General features: G+C 36.0%; 2 protein-coding genes across 5 annotated transcripts; one reads left to right on the top strand and one right to left on the bottom strand.

Moving 5' to 3' along the window:
- Window positions 1-781: 781 nt before the first annotated feature.
- cenpo (centromere protein O) lies at window positions 782-4,433 on the bottom strand. Its single transcript, XM_026230080.1, has 6 exons — window positions 4,264-4,433; window positions 3,648-3,796; window positions 3,371-3,515; window positions 3,028-3,296; window positions 2,696-2,858; window positions 782-1,922 (listed from the first exon to the last, which is right to left on the bottom strand). The coding sequence occupies exons 1-6, from the start codon at window positions 4,292-4,294 to the stop codon at window positions 1,813-1,815; spliced, it is 867 nt and encodes a 288-aa protein (XP_026085865.1). The 5' UTR covers window positions 4,295-4,433; the 3' UTR covers window positions 782-1,812.
- Window positions 4,403-14,010, top strand: slc5a6b (solute carrier family 5 member 6). Of its 4 annotated transcripts, none has more exons than XM_026230076.1 (17): window positions 4,403-4,528; window positions 4,676-4,807; window positions 5,681-6,118; window positions 7,176-7,241; window positions 7,336-7,387; window positions 7,495-7,562; window positions 8,082-8,236; window positions 9,221-9,361; window positions 9,447-9,576; window positions 9,656-9,744; window positions 10,687-10,796; window positions 10,947-11,017; window positions 11,971-12,057; window positions 12,142-12,302; window positions 12,383-12,489; window positions 13,393-13,514; window positions 13,591-14,010. In XM_026230076.1, exons 3-17 carry the CDS (start codon window positions 5,771-5,773, stop codon window positions 13,711-13,713), a joined length of 1,830 nt encoding a protein of 609 aa, XP_026085861.1. In that variant the 5' UTR covers window positions 4,403-4,528; window positions 4,676-4,807; window positions 5,681-5,770; the 3' UTR covers window positions 13,714-14,010. The 4 variants fall into 4 exon arrangements, with proteins under 4 accessions (XP_026085861.1, XP_026085862.1, XP_026085863.1 ...); XM_026230077.1 differs by having other exon boundaries at window positions 13,594-14,010; XM_026230078.1 differs by having other exon boundaries at window positions 12,386-12,489.
- The last annotated feature ends 909 nt before the right edge of the window (window positions 14,011-14,919 follow it).

Below are 14,919 nucleotides of genomic sequence, written 5' to 3' on the forward strand. Positions count from 1 at the left end.
GAAAAACTGGAAATAATGCAATAGTACAGTACCTCTCCCACAAAATACCAGGTCAACCATACAAAATACCATTATTTGCATAACAGAACCACATTTTACAGTAAGAACAAAACAATCTGAAAATTCTTCATTCATATTAATTTATGATTTTGTAGTTGTAATACAGAAATAAATGCAGAAATAACTGCAATAATGCATTAAAAATAATGTGCATCTTGACATGATCTTCATGATCTGTTGGGATCTCGGAAACTAAACTAAATTACAGGGTGAACTAATTGTAGAAAATTCTTAAAAACATTACTTAATACCATAAAATATTCCAACTTTATCTATCCATTCTCCAAATTGCTTGGCTAAAGGATATTATAATACTGATTTGTAACAACAATAATAATAATTTCATCCATGTCTGCAAATGCAGACAAGGAACACAGTGGGGGGTGATACAATAAAATAAATAAAAATACAACTAAACACTTACAAACAACTAACGTGCATAGCTGTAGTATATGCAGAGACGAGACATCAAACTACTCATATTGAAATCTTGCTAGAATACATATTCATAAAAAGAGAAATGAAGGAGTTGTGAGCTACTAAAAATTATGTAGAGTTCAACCTTCCATCTTTACTTTGTTATTAGATTCACAATAGTGATCATGTGACCGAATTACTTTGAAATTCAAAACCTTGAAACCGGACGGAATGAAAGACATTGTTTATATGTTTAAGTGTCATAGCAGCAGATTCTTAAAACAACAAACTACACGCAGCAGTTTCAGGTACAATAAATTTACCTTTATTATACAATGTACATATATTTGTGTATATATAATAACATTCATCGGGGTCTAAACGACTGAAGCTCCGAAGACTTTGTATATGAGCAGCCTTGTGTGTTTTTTAAATAAACTGAGCTTTGAACAATCTACATCTGTGTGCTTATTCAAAAACTGGTTGTATGTTCCATTGATTTGCTTTCAGGAAACGTCTCAAAATGTCAACACAGCTAAGCATTAAGAGACCCAAGTCTTGCCGTCTCATGGACGTAAGACAGCTGAACCACAAAGAGGACGTCCATCTTCAGTGGAAACTACACAACATCAGCGCTAAATACAGACTCAACCTCAGGCTGCTGGAGCAGGAGCGAGAGCTAGTGCTAAAAGAGCAGAAACGGCTGCTTCATTTAAGGGTTTGTGAACCGCACGCAACCATTAACAAAACAATGAGAGCCATATCAGAGGTCAGGATGACAAACGATGCACATGAGACACGCTTTTCAAAATCCGCTCCAGTTTTCAGACCTCTATCCTCAGTGAAAACATGTGAGGAGGATGACGAAGAACAGAGGCTTGCTAAATCAGCATCATTCTCTGTCAAGCGAGGCGATTCTTCTTCATCTAGGATAGTCACAGAGAAACTCAAAGCTTCGGAAAATGGTCAGCTTTCCATTCTACAGCTGAAAGACCTGGCGTTGATCGACAGCATCTCTCAGAAAGAGCTGATGTATCAGGAAGAGTATTATCGACGGTATAAAGAAAGACTAAAACAACTGCAGAGAGAAAAACTACAACAGAAAATAAGGAGCTTTCTCAACTCTATAGAGCATTTGACAATGTATGTATGAACATTTGTGTGCCATTAAGAGAATTCTGAACTGATGATGCATGTTAAATAGTTGTTTGTTTCCTCAGTTCTCTTAAGTTACGTGTTAATCTACCTCCGAATGTAAAGCTGTGCATCTCTCAGGTTTGAACCGCACTGTAACAGGACATTATTTACATGAAGGAGTTCATTTTGTCACATTGGTTAAGCGATGCTTCCCATCCTCCTCATGGTCAGGAGAGCTGTATGAGCTGGAGACTCCAGGAGCAACGACTGGTTTTTCTTCCACTGTGGAGATTCTGAAAGGGTTTTATCTACAAGAATAAATGCAAAAAAAGAAAATATTATTATTATTAGTGCCTGCTTGGATTACACTGTTGTTCTCATTCTCAATTGAACATCAGGAAGAACACATGCATTAAAATGACAAACAGTAACAATTACCAGGATTTTATGAACTTAATTCATATTTTCCCCACATTTTTTAATAGTTACAGCACAATGTAACTGAAATACAGACAATAAAAATGCTTTGTAATCTCACACTTCATTCCAGCCCTTATAAGAATAATATCCATCTAAAAAGGTCATAAAATTAAACCACAGGAAGCATTGCAAACCACCACATTAGATAAACTAAAGCCATTGGATTAAACAATTTGATACAAACGGATACCTTTTATGATGTCTTTCTGACCTTTACATAAAGAAATAGAAAACTCTTGATGTACTTTTTTTGGAGGGACAGAACCTCTCAGATTTCATTCAAAATACTTTAATTTGTGTTTTGTAGATTAACCAAAGTTACAGGTTTGGAACAAAATGAGTAAATGATGACAGAGCTTTAATTCATTCTTATTAATTTGTTCTGTTATATTCACATCTATTTTACCCAATTGACTTACTTTGCATTCAAGCTATACACTTTTCGTCAGGTTTTGAACTCCCTGGAAATTTAACTCATGACCTTGCTGTTGCAAGCTCCTTGCTTTACTGTTTGAGATAAAGGAACGTTCTTTTCTAAATGAGAAATAGTAAACAAGGAATGGAACTTATCTAGGATCAGTTCAGCTGTGATATGCCGTACCTTCACACTCGATGCTAACCCGTGTCGGCAGACATTGTGTGAGATCTCCGTACTCCAGTGTGCACAGAACAGCTTTGGGAGTCTCGCCTTGTGCTGTACACATAAGCACAAGAATACTGCACAGCTGATTGCTCTCCATCACCTCCACCGAACCAACCAGCTCCTGTGGCAAATACAAGGAAGTATCATATGCATCACAGAAACAACTTATATTTGAAAATATATTTGAATAGAAAAGTTATTGTAATAATATTTCACATCATTTTTTTTGTGTATTTTTGATCAAACAACTGCAATGTAATATTTACAGTAAATGCAGGAAGCCTGAATACCTTGAGGAGGCAGACCTGCTGTCTGCGACCTGCTAAAGCGTTGAGTTTCTGGCTCAGGGTTTGCAGGAAGGCCTTCAGGTCTTTCTGCAGGGTCTGTTTGGCAATACTCTCGAGCGGGAATGACGGGGGGATGTTATGGCGAGAGATCTGCATGGTGCGAGTCAGGTCCAGCTCCATGTTATACGTCTCCAAATACACACCCTCAAAGGCTGTGTGAAAAGACACACACACGCTTTTCCCTTCCTTACACTCTACCAAATCATAGCCACCTGAAAAAGATAGCACAATCGATCAGGCAACAACTAGTCATGGACTCAGTATGATTTAGTTATTACAACATTACCAATTAAGTGATGAGCACGCTGAAGGTCTTTCAGCTGCATTCTCCAAGCTGTTAACAAAGACTTCTGTAGATCAATGAAGCCGCCTGCAGCATCCGCATCAGCATCATCCAAAGGAAGATCTTTGCTGATTTTATCTTTCAGGATCTGCCATGCAATGTGAATAAGGAGATAATAAAAGCATGTACATATTTAGAGTAAGAATTCTGAATAGTAGTGCTACTATGCGCCTATATAAAGATTGGATTTTGATATTTTCATGTCAATGAGAAAGCTCACCTTGACAGCGTCTGCCTGACGTCTGAGTTTATCTCTTTGGGCACGGAGGGTCACGGCTCTGACCTTGAGCATCTCTAACCTCTGAGACTCATCCTGGTCCTGTGGTCCCATACCTTCCCTCTCTAAAGCCATCAGGTGACCCAGAACACCTGACACATCACAGAACATAGAAATACAGACAATGTGAAAATACACTTATACTGCCAAATGTGTGGACACAGCGACTCATTTTCACATTGTGGAATAACTGAAAAGTATTTAAAACTTCATCAATAAAAATAATAATAAAACATTTTGTAAAGATATTCATTTTTCAATAGCTTGTTACTGTGACTAACATTAGATTTCACATTCATGGGTTATTACGAAAAATTATATAGAAGTCATTTATGTCTGCATAAAGAATTTAACTATTTATTCTTTATGAACTGGATAAACTGTATTGAATGTGCATGCAGACAAACACGTCAACACGTAAAAAAACTTTTTTAGACCCATAGAAAATGGTAGAATAACAGAATAAATGTAGTGTGTCTAAATAGAAGACGTTGAAAAGTTTCTAAACGTTCTAACATATTTGACACGTTTAGTTGGTTGCAGATTATCATATGATTACCTTGATCCATAGTTTCAATCTGGCCTTCCATGACTTTATTCCTGACGCGGGAATTTTTGAATGTAGCTAATTTGCTTCTTTGTAAATAGAACGTTCGTTAAATCGAAATCTGGCGCGCTATTGTGTCCTGCGCGACCTCGGAAGTTTAACACAACAGTGCTGTAGCGCATCGTCGCTGCGCGCTGTTTGCGCAGCCACGTAATATAATCTGTGCTTTTATCGCTCTATTTTCTCCCCACGTGGTTGCATTTTTATTGGAATACAGGTATTAATATTATTATTTAATATTCATCTAATATTCATCCAAAAATAGGTGTAGAGAAAAAACAGATCCGTATGTGTGCTGGTAAACAAGATAACTATCAGTGATCATCATTAGATTGTAAACTGAAGTGCTGTGTGTCTGATAAAGGGGCTCAGTAACCTTCAGGCGTGATGGCAGCTCCAACGCTGGGAGGAGTGAGACTCTGACATTCACTGTGTGGCCCCCGGATCACACACATGAAGTGTTTTGAGCTCCAGCTGATCTGATTGACTGCTTTAGGTAAGAACGAGCAACATGTAACACACAGCATGTGCTTTTTATAATGAGAAACACTGTCCACTGTATGAACGCTGAGAAACACAGCATGCGTTTACACACAAAAACAAGGAAGTGAAATTGCACAGACAACTGTTATAAGGAAAACTTGGTAAATCAGTGAGCAAATGTGAACATATTTAATGTTTTAAATAAATTATGGTTATGGGCCATGCATTTGGGGTAAAGTTGAAACCGAAATCCAGTTGCGTCTGTGCAAACTGCCAGAAACTGTTAACCCTGAAGTGCCTCGTGGTTTAAATTAAATTAAATTAAATTAAATTTATGGATTTTCGCAGACGCTTTTATCCAAAGCGATTTACAGTGCATTCAGGCTATCAATTTTTACATATCATTCACCATATAAGATTTTGGTTCAGCATTCACTATATCCTAGATTAACCCATTGCAGTCCTGCAGCAGAAAAATAGATGCTAATATCATGGTACTGGATATATATATATATATATATGAGTTATTGGTTGGATGTTAAGAAGTGGGCGTGTCCCTCAAAAATGTTTTAAGAGGCAAAAGGAGAGTTTAAAGCAAACTAAAGGCTTGGATACCTCCAAATTGTTATTTTATACCAACTTCAAGTGGACTAAATGATTGGAAAGGTCCTACTAATGTCACCAAAGAGAAGCCTGATATTTTCACTCAAAGACCCACTTTAAAAATGTCAAAAATTAAAGTTTGAATCATTCACAAGCCAGACCTATAACATGCATTTGGAAAATAGATTGGGTGAGTTTTCATTTCTGTGTGAACATACTAGCACAACATGGAATCGTAAGCTGATTAAGTATATGTTCTTATATCAGTTGTGACATGTTTCAGGTCGTCAGATTTGCAGATCAATGGCTTTGACCTTTGTCCTGAGCACGCAGCGGAGACTCTAATATCACGCTTCATGCCTGCAGTCTCAGTATGGATCCCTCGGGGCAGAAGTACTTCACTATTATTGATTATGTGATATTTGCATTGCTGTTGGTGGCCTCCATGGCCATCGGGCTGTACTACGCCTTCACCGGAGGACGCCAGAGCACTACGCAAGAGTTCATGTATGCAGACAGGAGTATGAAGTGCCTGCCGCTCTCTCTGTCTCTCATGGCCACTTTCCAGTCGGCCGTGGCCATCATTGGCACACCGGCTGAGGTTTACGCCAATGGCACGCAGTACTGGTTTATTGGCTGCTCTTATATTCTGGGTCTCCTGATACCAGCCCATATTTTCATTCCTGTGTTCTACAGACTGCATCTCACCAGTGTTTACCAGGTACACATCCTTTCAAAATATTGCATATCATCTAAAGACCCTCTTGGTTCTTTATTGGCATCAGTGGTTCCATTAAGAACTTAAGAATGTCAGTGGAATATTTCCAGTTCTTTATTAGGAAGAACTTTAAGATTACAAAAATGTTCTTTACACTTAGAAAACAAGTTATTTTAAAGGAATAGTTGGCTCACCCTCAGGCCATCCCAGATGTAGATGAGAAATCAGAACAGAAAATGTAGCTTTCCATCACTTGCTCACCAATGGATCCTCTGCAGTGAATGGGTGCCGTCAGAATGAGAGTCCAAACAGCTGAACATCACAATAATCCATCTTCAAACTATCTCTTCTTGCTAAAATACAAGTTCTTTATCCATAATATTGTTTTCTCCAGTGAAGAAGTCAACTTGTCTGAATCAGGAGTGAAATATGCACAGCTCAAGCACCGTTTACAAGCAAAAACAATCTAAACTAATATGTGGGTGGATTTTGATGTGAGAGACAACAGGGGATGGATTTTTTTTTAACAGCTTTATTATTGTATTATGAACTTGTATTTTAGACAGAAGCAAAGGTTGAAGATAAAAACATCTTAATGATGGATTTGTTTCTTACAAACATGCAGCTTTTCACTTCACAAGACATGAATTGATGATTTGGAGTGGTGTGGATTACTTGTGAATTATTGGTGATAGTTTTTATCAGCTGTTTGGACTGATGGCACCCATTCAATGCAGATGATCCCATGGTGAGCAAGTGATGTAGTGCTACATTTCTCAAAATCTGTTCTTATGAAGAAACAAACTCCTCTACATCTTGGATGGCTTGTGGGTCAGTAAATATTCAGCTAATGTTATTAACTTTTCCTTTAAGAAATTATTCACTGACTGGTTCTTTGGAGAACAAAAAAATCTTCTATGGCATCGCTGCAAAAAAAAACCATTTAGAACCTTTAGTTTTTGTAATGGTTTAACATCGTGGCACTGCTATTTCACCAGTAATGTTTTCTTTTGTCATTGATTGCTTAATTAAACATGTTCATATCTCATTAACTTCACAGTATTTGGAGCTGCGCTTCTGTAAAGCCGTCCGGATTTGTGGCACTGTTACTTTTATTTTTCAGATGGTAAGTTCCAGCCTTTCTGTTGTGAAATACATTTGTATTTTTGCATTTTTAATGCATTGCATGGAGAGAGTTAGTGTGTGGTTCATTTTTGCAGGTCATTTATATGGGTGTTGGCATCTATACACCTGCTCTTGCATTGAATGCAGGTAATGTTACAAATATATATATAGTTAAATATACACAATTAACATTATGAATGCATGAACACAAATACGACTGCCTGTTGTAACTAATAACATATGTCTGTCTTTAGTTACTGGTTTTCATTTATGGGGAGCAGTATTGGCGACTGGGTTAGTGTGCACGCTTTATACAGCACTGGTAAGAGGATTTTCAGTGGTTAAAGGTTGCTAACTTTACAGATTACATGCATCTGGTCTTAATGTGCACAGTTCATCAGTGCATGATATTAAATGTTTGTCTTTGTAAACTTCAGCATGCTTTGCATCTTAAACATTTCCTTTCATGGATGTCAACATCTAATGTTAACCATTTACCTTACGAAGCCCACTGGATCATATTTGATGTGCAAATATATAGGGCATCTAAATGATCAACATGATCTGATTTATTTCATCTTTTTGTCCATATATATTAGCATCTGCATCAAATTGCATGTTTTTGTTCAGTTTGGGCCTAGTGTGAGTTCCATGTTTTCATTTTATCATAGCATATGGGCCATAAAAGCCTGTATAATAAATGATTCAAAACATGCTGAAAACGCATGCAAAAATAGACTATAATTTCATGTCAGGATATACAGGTCCGCAAATGTCTTTTCATGTTGATTGGTTAGTTTTGTTTTCAATGTCTCAAAGTTATTTTTGCATGTTTTTGCAGGGTGGGCTGAAGGCAGTGGTCTGGACCGATGTTTTCCAGACAGTAGTGATGTTTACTGGTCAGCTGGCCGTCATCATTGTGGGCATCCATCAGGCTGGTGGTCTGTCTGATGCCTGGGTGAAAGTCAGGGATGGTGGACGCATCTCAGGGATCGAGTATGTTCTCTTTAAATGGTGTAAATGGTATAGCAGCTGGTATCCAGCACATCTAACCACCATCTATTAAAAAAAAAGGGTTTTCAAATGATTTGAAGCCAAGGACCCCCAAATATAATAATGAACAACTTTTTGAGGTTAGGCAGTGGTTTATTTAGATGTACTATAAATGGACTTTATATAGTATGAGAAAAAATATTTAGGCCAAATGACCACAATAGATGGTTTTTATTGTGTTTTTGAACTAAACCAACAGCAAATAATTAAATCATTTCATTAGAAAATATTGACTTATGTTAAGTAGATTATGCTTTTTTTTTTCTAGCCACAATTAATGTAAGAAAAAATAAAATCTAGATTTATATATATATATATATATGATTTTATATAGATGAAACTAGAATTATTATAAAAGTTGTAAATGTTTTACATTTATTTAATTAATATCTTGCATCCTTAAAAAATATTTTATAAGTTTCAGTTCTTATATTTTTTGACTTTGTAAATCCCTGATGACTGCTTGCTTTTTCTGTACCAAGCTTTGACCTTGAGAAACTTCTACATTTAGCCACATTTAATTAGACTGCCTCATCAGCACAACTCACGTTTTTCTCCAAGTTTTGGGTTTATATCTTCCAATTCCTACTTTTGTTCTGGCAGATGCAAGGCATTAACTTGATATAAAACTTGTGAGGTGTAAACATGCAATTGAAAAAAAAGTAAAGCTTGTTTTTGCCACTGGATAAAAAAAATAAAATTAATTGTAACTTTTCTTACTTTCTCATAATTCAAGATTTTCTTCTCAAAATGTCAAATTTAACCCTTGCAATTGTGAGATTTACATTTTTTTTTTTAGGCACCAGTGAAACTAAATGGATCCAGAATCCTAAGTATTCGATGTATGCATGCGAGTCGTCCCGTTCTGTTTGTGCTACAGATATGAATGCTGTTGTACTGACTCTCAAAGTCATTTCTCATGTCCAGCCTGAATCCCGACCCAACGGTGAGACACACGTTCTGGACGTTAGGTGTTGGGGGAGTGTTTCTGATGCTGTCTCTGTATGGAGTGAACCAGGCTCAGGTTCAGAGGTACCTCAGTTCCCGCACAGAGAGAGAAGCCATCATGTAAGTGTTCCTTTCATTCATGTACACACCCCTAAGGCTCTCAGATGAAAGTGTGCATCACAGAACATCCTGTGTTCTCGAGCAGGTCCTGCTATATGGTGCTTCCCTGTCTTCAGGTGGCTCTAATGCTCAGTTGTCTGATGGGGCTGGTCATGTACGCTTGCTATGGTAACAACAGCCCTCTAGAACAGCAGTATATCACGTCCAAAGATCAGGTTAGAAGCAGCGGAAACACGTGATCATTTGGGGCTCCCTGATATAAATAGTGATATATGATGTGTTTTGACTTCACAGATGATGCTTTACTTTGTCATGGACATGTTACAGAATTTCCCTGGACTTCCTGGACTGTTTGTGGCGTGCTTGTTCAGCGCATCTCTCAGGTAACAGCGTGATGCTTGAAGCGCTCATATTTCACAGGTCATATTCAGTCGTGTGTGTGTGTGTGTGTGTGTGTGTGTGTGTGTGTGTGTGTGTGTGTGTGTATATATATATATATATATATATATACTGTGTAGCTATTGTATATCGTAAATTCGTACATTTCGTACATTCTAGTTTACCTCCTTTTCTTTTTTATACCCATAATTTATTTTCTAAAATATTTTTTTTAAATATTTTTTTTATCAAGTAGTCGTAAAAACTTTTCACTGCATATCGTGTTATGTATGTGACAAATACGAATTTGATTTGAATAATGACTGTATTATGTATAAGCTCATTATTTATATTTGTGTATATATATATATAATATAATGCTTTTTAAATGCTTTTGAAAGAAGTCTTTGTCTGCCCACAAAGGCTGCATTTATTAAATCAATAAAGAAAAAAAAAACAGTAATACTGTAAAACACTATTATAATTTAAAATGACTGTTTTCTCTTTGAATATGTTAATATGTACAGTAATTTATTATTCTGTTGTAATGCTGTATTTTCAGCATCATTTCTTCAGTCTTCAGTGTCACATGATCCTTCAGAAATCATTCTAATATTCTGATTGGCTGCTCAAGAAAAAATTCTTATGATTATCAATTTTGAAAAGTAAAAATGATAATACATTTTTTTCAGGTTTTGTTTGTTTTTGTGAATTGAAAGCTCAAAAGAACAACATTTAAGTTAAATAGAAATCTTTTGAAACTTTTTAAATAAAAGTGAAATGAATAAAAATAAACCTCACTGACCGAATTTTAAATTCATGCAAATCTGCTATTTTTGTCTCTATAATAAACTCATGTCTAAAAGAGATACAGACAGTAGTCGGTGCACAAGCATGCAATAAAAATCCAGAAATATATTTATTTGTATCTCCTCCTTATTTTACAGTACAATATCCTCAGCTTTTAACTCATTAGCCACGGTGACAATGGTGGATCTGATCAAACCCCATTACTCTATGACTGAGGCCAGAGCCACTCTGCTGTCAAAGATCCTGGGTCAGACACTATCTCTTCATTTGAAATGGTTTCCGTCTCCCCGCTGATGCACATTAGAGAATATGTTTCATCTGATTTCCCCTTTACTCAGAGATCAAATGAAGCTCTCAGTGAGCATCTTTATAATGCATGCCTCTGTTCCTCATCCAGCTCTGTCATATGGGATTATATGTGTGGCTATGGCTTACGTCGTCCATTTGATGAACAGTTCAGTTCTTCAGGTAAGCGTGCATGCTTTTATAAGCACGTTTATAGCAGCAATCGACTTCTGTTAAGAAATAAAAACATATCTTGTGTTAAATCATATTAACCTCCATGCTCTTAAAAGTCCAAGTTATTTATTGGCATTTACGGTTTCATGAAGAACTTTTAACATCCGTAGAACTACTGGGTTAAACAAAACGTTCTCTGTAGTTGAAAACGGTTCTTTAGATTATTAAAATGATCTTCACACTAAGTAAAATAAGTACAATTGGAGGCCATCCAAGGTGTAGATGAATTTGCATGAAATGTAGCATTGCATCACTTGCTCACCAGTGGATCCTGTGCAGTGAATGGGTGCCGTCAGACTGATAAAACTGATAAAAACACAACAATCTACACCACTCCAGTCCATCAGTTAATGCCTTGAGAAGCGAAAAGCTGTGGGTTTGTAAGAAATCCATTATTAAGAAGTTTTAACTTCAAACTGTTCTAGTCCAGAAGAGTCTATAATCCATAGTATTGTGTTCTCCAGTGAAAAAGTCTGAATCAGGTGAGAAATATGCACAAATCAAGCACTGTTAATAAACCTAAACCGCTCTAAACAAACATGCCTGTGGATTTTAATATGAGAGGACAATAGGGAATGGACTTTTTTAGGACTTGTATTTTGACCAGAAGGGACTGTTTAAAGTCGAAACGCCTTAATGAAGGATTAGTTTTTTTACAAACATGCTCCTTTTTATTTTAACTGGTGGACTGGAGCGGTTTGGATTATTGTGATGTTTTATCAGCTGTTTGGACTCTCATTCTGACGGCACCCATTCACTGCAGAGCATCCACTGGTGAGCAAATGCTACATTTCTCCAAATCTGTTCCTATTGGATGGCCTGAAGGTGAGTAAATAAAAGAAATAAATAAAGGAACCCCCTTTTCTAACCTTTATCTTAAGAATGTTGTATTTCACTTTAAGGCAGCTCTCAGTATCTTCGGGATGGTTGGTGGGCCGCTGCTTGGTCTGTTTTGTCTCGGCATCTTCTTCCCGTGTGCAAATAGCATCGTAAGTTCCTCCTGTCCGTCCATCCATCCATCAGTCCACCCACATAAATATGGAAATTTATTTACTTGTATTTTTTCCTCTCAGGGCGCTGTAATAGGGCTTGCCGCAGGTCTGATCATGTCCTTCTGGGTTGGCATTGGTGGCTTTTTGTCTCGGATGCCCAGTTCTGTACAAGTTCTTCCACTCAACTCTACTAACACCGTACCAGCCGTCTCTGGAAACATCACCGTCATCGATGCGGCCAGGTGACTTGTAGATCAGTGCCAGCATGCGTTGTACTGTATATATTTAGGGAAGTAATGAAATGCTTTTCCTCATCTTCCAGCAGACCTGTAGGGCTGAATGGGTTATATTCTCTGTCATACATGTGGTACAGCGCACTCAACTCCTCCACCGTGGTGCTCATCGGACTCCTCATCAGTTTCATGACTGGTACCAGACACTGACCTGAAGAACGAGACACTGCTCGCTTATTAGAGAGAGCAAGATACACTTACACTGAAGAAAGGAGCCAGAAAACACAGTTGGACTCACAAAAGCCCAGCAATAGCTCAGCAAGAATGTAGAAACTGCAAAACTTAAACTATTAAATAGTGCTTCACGTTAATAAAAAAAAAAGCAGTTAATACTTTACAATAAAGCTCCATTTGTTAACATTAGCAGATGCATTAGCTAACATAAATGAACTTACATTTAGCTATATATATATATATATATATATATATATATATATATATATATATATATATATATATATATATATATATATATATATATATATATATATATATATTATAATATTCTTAAGCATTTATTAACATTGGTTGATATTGAAATATTCAATATTAATTAAAAAATATATTTTGATGATAGTTTGTGTTAGTGCATTAACTAATTTTAACATAAGACTTTACATTTTTATTTTTATTAAATGTTGAAATTAACATTGGGTAATATTATAAAATGCTGTAGAAATACTATTTATTATTCGTTCATGTAAACTAATGTGATTTAATATCTTAAAATTTACAAAACCTTATTGTAAATTGGTATAAAAGTATAAGCTTAAATAATAAATATTAGATTAAAAAAAACTTACAAACAAAAAGTGTCCTTGGCAACTAACTGAAATAGAATAGAAAATACATGCACTCTTGTTTCTGCCACTTTTTAATCTATCAATTCTGATTATTAATCCCACAATCCTCAGAAGTGCTGTTTCTATTTCTATGCTAGAAACAAGCTTCCAAACATAGACTGTTAGCAGCATGTAAAACACAACAACCAGTAAACTTGCAGCTGTTTTATTTTATTTTTTCTACACATTTTTTCAAGGCCCAACAAAAGGAGATGATGTGGCGTCTGGCACAGTGTATCCTGTGATGAGAACGGCACGATCTCTTGTGCACAAGCTTGTGAAGCCGAGCGCTTGCTGTACGTCTCCTCCCGAGCACACGGTAAGATGGTCTCATGGTTTTACACTAAAATGCATTGTTGCATTGGGTCATTTTAATGTAACAAAACTGCTTCTAGCAGATCGATGATCATAAAGAAATAAATGGAAATGTAACGGAGGATGCTGGAACTGAGGAAGAGACGGAAACATTTCTCCCATCAAATGCGGTTTCTCCTGTGGAGCACGAGACCTCGGTATAGCAAACTCACCAAGAACGGGTTATCTTGCACACTAAGTATTGTAAATATGTTACTAGTAATGTTAATTACAGAGATGCGTGTCTGTGATTTATTTCGAAGGAAAAAGTTTGTCTAGGTGTAAAGATTTGTAATGACTGTATATTTCACGTTGGTATTGTTTTGTATGTTTAGCTGCTGTATATGAAACAAAAGAAAATATTTTTACAACATTATCTGTAAAGATGTAAAGTGCAAATCCAAATGACAAAGAGAATGTTCAGCAAATCCATTTTTGTAATAAAAAAAAAATGTGCATCATGTGCTTCGGCTTTTCTGGATGAATCTCACAATCTCTGAATGTTTTCACGGTATTGTAATGGGAATTTTGGGAAGAAAGGTACATATTTGCTTAATTGTAATGAAATTAGAGATATAATCAAAACATTTATTTACTTGTGTATTTATTGGGTGATATATGTCCTGGATACGTTCTTGAATAGTTTCACATTTAGTACAATTAAGATGCGAAATGAATATGCATTTAAATTGAATACATGTGCATATACATGCATTTATATTAATATATTATTATAAATAATATATAATAAAAAATTAAAATAAGTTATATAAGATATACTTATTTTTTATTTTATATTGCATATGCATGAATAAAAGTCTGCGTTAAAGAGGCATTTTGTTTTAGTTATTCCTATATTTGTCCAGCAGATGTCGCCAATGAGCAAAGGCCGTAAATGTCCACTTCACTATTAAAATTAAAATATACATTTGTGGTTCCTCGAAAAGTGGAACTTGTGCAACATCCATCTATCTCACTGTCTATATATCCATCTATTAGCAAAACGTGATGCTGACTTGAGCATGTGCACTTTTTACTTAAACATACAGCAACCAAAGACGAGAGCCTTTATAGTTCAACCTCAATGGTTCTGATTAATATGCGATTTAATTTGCCTTATTATGTAAACTAAAGTACAATAAAAAAAATAGTATATTAAAAAATAATTTACACAGAAATTGTTAGTAAAAACTTGAACATTGAATTAAATGTAAAATTTTGAAGTAGAAAGACCTTGCAATGTAGTCAAATGAGATGATGCTACAGTGTAACAGTGTACAGTGTGCACTTTAATGAGATTAGAGTTCGAGTTTCATGACTCTCTGATAGATTTGCATTGTAAAACAGCATGACGCTGTTTGCATGTTGCA

The sequence above is a fragment of the Carassius auratus genome, chromosome 42 (genome assembly GCF_003368295.1).
Source record: "Carassius auratus strain Wakin chromosome 42, ASM336829v1, whole genome shotgun sequence".
In the NCBI taxonomy this organism is placed as follows: Eukaryota; Metazoa; Chordata; class Actinopteri; order Cypriniformes; family Cyprinidae; genus Carassius; species Carassius auratus.